Source organism: Aythya marila (genome assembly GCF_965140915.1).
Source record: "Aythya marila genome assembly, chromosome: 5".
NCBI classification, from domain to species: domain Eukaryota; kingdom Metazoa; phylum Chordata; class Aves; order Anseriformes; family Anatidae; genus Aythya; species Aythya marila.
The window spans coordinates 4,471,502-4,477,821 of NC_139046.1; the positions used below are offsets into that span (position 1 = coordinate 4,471,502).

The 6,320-nt window shown below is 53.6% G+C and overlaps 1 protein-coding gene across 2 annotated transcripts; it reads right to left on the minus strand.

The window, feature by feature from the left end:
* Positions 1-3,397: 3,397 nt before the first annotated feature.
* OTX2 (orthodenticle homeobox 2) lies at positions 3,398-5,838 on the minus strand (the record flags this gene model as incomplete). 2 transcript variants are annotated; one of them, XM_082761714.1, is made up of 3 exons in its annotated part: positions 3,398-4,018; positions 5,211-5,362; positions 5,742-5,838. In XM_082761714.1, 3 exons carry the CDS (start codon positions 5,836-5,838, stop codon positions 3,398-3,400), a joined length of 870 nt encoding a protein of 289 aa, XP_082617840.1. The 2 variants fall into 2 exon arrangements, with proteins under 2 accessions (XP_082617840.1, XP_082617839.1); XM_082761713.1 differs by having other exon boundaries at positions 5,211-5,383; positions 5,733-5,838.
* Between the last annotated feature and the right edge of the window lie 482 nt (positions 5,839-6,320).

Genomic DNA, 6,320 nt, shown 5'->3' on the forward strand with positions numbered 1-6,320 from the left:
GGACCCAACCTCAAGCCCAGACCCAAGCCTCCCAAACCTTACCCTCCCTCCAGCTGTCCTCCCCCAGCCCCAAGGCTGGGGGGGGGGGATGGACTTTGGGGGTCCCTCTGCTCCCATCAGGGAAGCTCTGCTGTGAGTCCCTAAATCCAGATTTAACCATATTTATCCCCCATCTCCTTGGAAACTGGCAGCCCTGGGCATGTCAGGCTCCTCCTAAAACATGATCACCCCAAAACTCATCCCTGTTTTGGGGCTCTGCCCCAGCTGAGCCTGGGGCAGGGTCAGTGATGCCTGGCCGAGGGCTGAGCAGTCAATAATTCCCGACTGTTTTATTTGTTTTTTCATTTATTTATTATTTTTTTCCTCCAGTGGGAAACTTCACCTTGCAGAAAGGGAGAGGATTGGCTTATATATGTAGCTTTGGGGGTTGGAGGCACCTCAAATCTGACACACAGCTAATCAGCTCTTTGCCCCTAAATCTGGCTTCCCAACACTAAACCGACAAGGTGCCCTGGCTTTCCTACTGATTGTATTCGATCCAGAGTCCCCTTCTGCAGCCTCGGTTCAGAGGAAAGAAATTTAGCCAGAAGGAAGACCTAAAACATTAAAAATGAAAAAGGAGTTAAAACATTCTTTAAATAATATATTGTATTTGCTGGTTCACCTTGGGATTTTGCCCTTTGCCCACATGAGTGCCCGTTTACATTAAAAACAGAAAACAGGTAGAGACAACGTGAAACGTGCAAAAGGCTGGGCAAAATTCAGAGAAATTCCTGGTGCGAATTGGCTTTTCTGATAAAAGTGAGCTCCAGCTGAAGGACCTCATCCCTAAAAGATGGGAAACCACTCAGGAAAGAACAGCAAAAGATAAGATGGGAAAAGGAAAATGGTAAGAGTGCTTCTAAAGAGGCTTAAAAAAAAAATCAAATGCCCACAAAACAAAGAGCTTTTCCAGGCAGGTGTGGTGCTGTGCCCCAGTTCAACAAGGATTTGGTTTTATTGAGTGTATTTTGCTTGAATAGTTTTTTTTGTTGGGGTTCAACTCCATCAGCTCTCACCACGACAGCAGAGCACGGGAACCTCACGCCTTGCTGCCTGGGAGCTGCTGGTGGTGGGGACCCGGAGCCATCCCGAGGCACCTCCCGAGCCTCCCCTGTGTGTCTTCCTCTGGGTAAGAGCCACAAAAATGCACAAAACTGGGCACCGAGCAGCACAACATCTTGCCTTCGTCCATAGCTGGCCACTTCGCTGAGCGCCAGAAGGTGCTCGGCATAAGGGATAACCACTGCTGGCAGTTTGGGGGCCCAGTGGTGTGTAAATAGAGACAACCAAAGGAAGGAGGCTCCTTGGGCATGCACGGACCTCATGAGGGGCAAGAAAAGCTGAGGGATGCTCAGGGCTGTGATGAGACATCATGCTCCCTGCTACCTGCACTGCACAGGCACCGCGGCGAGGTAACGGTGGCCACGGGTGCCGCGTGCTGGTGCCTCCAAGCAGCTTCACGAGCAGCAACCTGCCGGGGACAGGAGCACAGAGCAGGCTGCTGCCTCCGCCTTCCTCTCTTTCCACCAGTTCATTTGTTTGCTGCATTAAATCCAAACCAGCTTCAGGGCTCATGCAGTCCCATGCGCACACGTGAAGGAGGGACAGAAACAACCACCATGAGAGGGGACATTTGGGAAGGGTCTAATCCAGATTCAGCTCATGAAATTGTGGCTTAAAAAGCAGTCCTCCTCCTTCCTCAGGACCTCAGCTATGACACAAATCCTGCACGATGCTCCCTGTCCCCCTTCTCCACCCGGATTACCCCAAGAAGTTCAGGGCTCTCCCTAAACATGGCTCACAAATACCATCCCTCCGCCAAAGGATGAGATTGGGGAAAGGGGACAGGTTGGAAACACGTGTTGTGTTTTTTTTTTTCCCTTTAAAAATCGATCAATAAATAAATATAACCTTTCATTTTGCTTCTTTCACTGCCCACAAAGAAATCCCCAGGCGGATTTCTTCCCCCTGCCCACGGAACCAGGCGGAGCCGGCGGCATCGCCCCGCTCAGCCCTCGCGGGCGCGATGGAAAGGGAAGACAACCATCGAGTGTGCTAGAACCATTTTAATATAATTATACATATCTGCCAAATCCAGGAAAAAAAGGTTTATGCATATATATCTTTTTTTTTTTTTTTTTCTCAGTTAACATCTGCAAGCATAAACGACAATGAATTTCTCGGTTTAAATTCATCCAGGTCAGAGCAACTGCCCGAAGTCCTGTTTGATTTGATGGCTACCGCCAGCGTGGCCGGCGGTAAGTGAACTCCAGAGGAGCTTAATGTCCTTGGGTGATTTTTTTTCGGTCTTTTCTCTTTCATTCAAAGACAGTTTGTTGTAAAAAGTTTCAGTGCAGTTCACCTCTGGTGAAAGGCGATCATGTATTTTTTTTTTGTGGTTTTATTTTTTTTTCTAATATATTTTTTTTTTGTATTTTTAAAAAGATGATAATAGGTAACTCAGTTGCTCTGAATTTCACTTATAATTATAACCTATTTAAATCACAGCAGAACTCCCGCTGGTGCGGAGTTCGTAGTTGCATACAATACAGGAGATCACAGTTTTGAAGTCTAGCACAGATTAAAAACCACAGATGTACCATTTATATAAGACACACACTGATTGTCTCTTAAAAACTACATATTGACTCCTTATGAACATTATTTTTTTTTTCTTTAAATAAAGTAGTGCAGCTAGGACAATCAGTCACACAACCCACACAGCCCTGAACCAAGTTCTCTCGGTGCCAACTTGAGCAAGTTGGGCATGAAACAGTTGAATGAGCTCGAGAGAGAAAGAAAGAGGGAGGGAGGGAGAGAAAGAGGGAGAAAAAGAGAAAGAGATGCTGTCCATTCCGAATATTTTAACCAAGGGTTGGCTAACACATTGGAAACCTCTGGGTGAAGGATCTTTCCACGCACACACAAAAAGAAATAAAAACCTAGACTTTTTTTTTTTTTTAAACTGGCCCATAGGTGGAACGATCTCCCACCTCTTCCAAACAAAGAAACCCAACAATTTGCCTAAAACTATAAAGAACACAGATTGGTCTGTCTGTTTTCTGCTCACTAGATGATCTGTCCGTTTAAGGCCTTCCTCCTCCGTTTTCCTCTTTGTTATTCCTTTTCCAGAGCGTCTGAGCAGGAGATGAGTCTGAACGTGGTCACACCAGCACTGTCCCTCTTTTGTTGCTGTTGTCGTCGTCGGTTTTTTGTTCGTTTGTTTGTCCGTTTGTCCGTTTTAGTTATTTTCTCTTTAATTTAACCAAGACCTGACTAAAACTGGAGCGTTCGGCCCAGCGTGTTCGTTCTCGTCGCGGTTTCTCGTACGGTCACAAAGGTTCCCCGCGGGCCTTCACAAAACCTGGAACTTCCATGAGGATGTCTGGTCTTTATAATCCAAGCAGTCAGCATTGAAGTTTAACTTCCAGGAGGCGGTTTGGTCTTTATAATCCAAGCAATCGGTGGTCGAGTTAAAGCCCAAACTGGAGGCCCCGTAGCCCTGGGTGGAGAGGGAGGCCGGAGACTGGTTGAGGTGGCTGGTGACCGCGTTGGCACCCATGGGACTCAGGGTGGCCCCCGGTCCGGGCAGCTGGTGGTGCATAGGGGTCAAATAAGATCCACAGTCCATCCCTCCGAAATAGGAGGTCGAGCCAGCGTATCCTTGGCTGTAACCTGAGGCCTGGGTGTAGGTCATGGGGTAGGACCTCTGCATGCAGGAGGAAGAGGTGGACAGGGGGTCAGAGAGCGGGGAGATGGACGCCGGGCTCCAGATGGACACGGGGGCGCTGCTGCTGGAAATGGTGGGGACCGAGGTGCTGGAGGGGGGCGTGAACTGCCCGCTGGTCCCGCTCTCCGAGCTCACTTCCCGGGCCGGGGAGTTCTTCTTTTTGGCCGGCCGCACCTTGTTCTGGCCCCCGTTCTGCTGCTGTTGCTGCTGCTGCCGGCACTTGGCCCGGCGGTTTTTGAACCACACCTGGAGACCGGGAGAAAGGGAGGGGAGGATGGAGAGATGGAGAAAAGCCTCGCCTTAGGGACACGCAGGTACCCCAGGGCTGAGAGCCGGCGCTGGGGATGGGGATGGCTCCGTGGCCAGCAGGGCTTTGCAAGGCTCCCCCTCCCTGAGATCGTTAGCATTAATACTAACGAGGGCAAACAGGCAAACCAAAATGCTTAATACAGTCACTTTTGGGGAAAGCAGAGGGGGACACTCCCTTTTTGCAGCTTGCCAGCCGGTGACCCCCCGAAATCACCATTTAAGGCCCGTTGAAGCCCTCAATTAGAAACAATAGAGCAAAGGGGGGAAAACAATTAGGGGAACAGAGGCAGGGGTTTGGGGGCAGTTGCAGATGTCTCATTTACCCCTAAACAGGCTCTCTGCTCTCCACCCCCAGACAGGGGTGGCCCCCAACCCATCTCAGCCTCTCCTAGCAAGGTGTTGTGGGGAAATGGCTGGGGTCAAGCGTAGGGAGGGGGGTCCTGGTCCCCATGGCTACGCTCTGCAGGGACACAGCCCCAGGCAGCTCTGTGACCAGGGCCATCCTTGCAGAGAGGCGAGAGGCACGAGCAACATAGGAGCTTCCCTGCCCCTACTGAAGGGTGCCCTGGATCCGTACTGGGGGCAGCACAGGTGCTTGGACCCTCCTCCTGCCCCACAGCAGCACCACCAGGATGGTGCTGCCAGGAGGAGGCACAGCCCAGCCTCAGCAGAGGTGTCCCACAGCCTCCCCTCTCCAAAACCCCTCCAAAAGCAAAGGAAGCCCCTGGTTCGTACTGATGTGAAAGGGGACCCCAGCCCGGCAGCAAGGATGTGGGGGGGGGGCTTAGGGAAGGGGGGATGCTTTGTGGCCTCTACACGTGCCTACGAGACCAGCTGGGATGTGGCCAAAGCAAGGTGCAGGGCATGGGGATGTTGGGGATACCCCCCCAGCCCAGGATGACCATGGGGTCTGCACTAATCCCCAGAGCTCAGTGAGGAAGGGGAGGCCAGGCTGCAACCCAGAGGGGGCAAATCACCACTCTGACCACCCCAAACACCCTCACCCATATGTGAGCATCCCTCAAGGACTCGACGGGGCTGGCCCCATCCTCTAAAACAGCCCCAGTGGGCTGGGGTCTGGGGGAGGACTGAAGGGGGGGAAGCAGACAGGGTCCCCCCCCGTTCCTACCTGCACTCTGGACTCGGGCAGGTTGATTTTCAACGCCACCTCCTCCCGCATGAAGATGTCGGGGTAGCGGGTCTTGGCAAAAAGGGCCTCCAGCACGTCCAGCTGCGCCCGGGTGAAGGTGGTGCGCTCCCGCCGCTGCTTTCGGGGGGTGGCTGCGAAAGGAGCCGGGAGCCCTGGCTGTCACTCAGTGTGCTCAGCCCCCGGGGGACCCCTCCAGGGACCCCCCCAGATCCCCGCCAGCTCTCCCCGGTGACCCGCAGCCAGCCCCCAGCCGCATCCTTGCGGCAGTCCCGGCGCCTCCTCCCCAGCCCTCCCTGCAAGAGGCTGCCCCCCACCTCCAAAACAGGGTGGCCCCGGTTTTGCAACCCCATAGAAAGGTTATAAAGGGTGAAAAAATAAAAAAAAAATAAAGTGAAAAAGGAAGGGAGAAAGGGGGACCCCACGGCACCGCGGCTTCTGCTGGGGGAAATCCGCGGGGCAGAGGGGACAAAAAGGGGAACGGGGGGAGAGGGGAGAAAAAACGTGGCTTACCGGGATAACCGACGGACGGGTGCAGCAAATCCATGCCCGAGGTTGTGAGACTCAGGCCATTGACTGCATAAGGTGGTTGCTTAAGATAAGACATCATGCTAAAGTTGTAGCGGGGAGGAGAGTTGGCCGAAATCCGGGCGAGGGGGAGCCGCCCGAGCGCCCTGCCTGCCCCGGGCGGTGCCTGGGGGTGCCGTCGGCCGGGGGGGGCCGCCAGGTGCCTGCGGAGGGGAGAAGGGGGGGGTCAGGGAGCTGGCTGCCCCCCGGCTTTTATCCCCGTTGCCTTCCCCCGCCGATCCTCCAGCTCTTAAACCGGCCCCCAGCCGGATTTGGGAGCCGGGAGAGACTGAGCAGATAAACGCATCCCTCCCCAAAAAGACAGGGAGGGAGGGGAGGGCAGGGGAAGGAGGGGGGGGGGCACGTCCCATCCAGTAATTACTGCCCGAACAAAACCCCCCATGCCTTCAACTGCCCGCATTGTACGGCTGCCCGGGGCATTTGCATAGGATTCCCGGCCGGGCACCAGCTAATTGTCTCAAGCAAAACTTGATTGGGGCCATTCGCAGACACAAAGAACCCCTC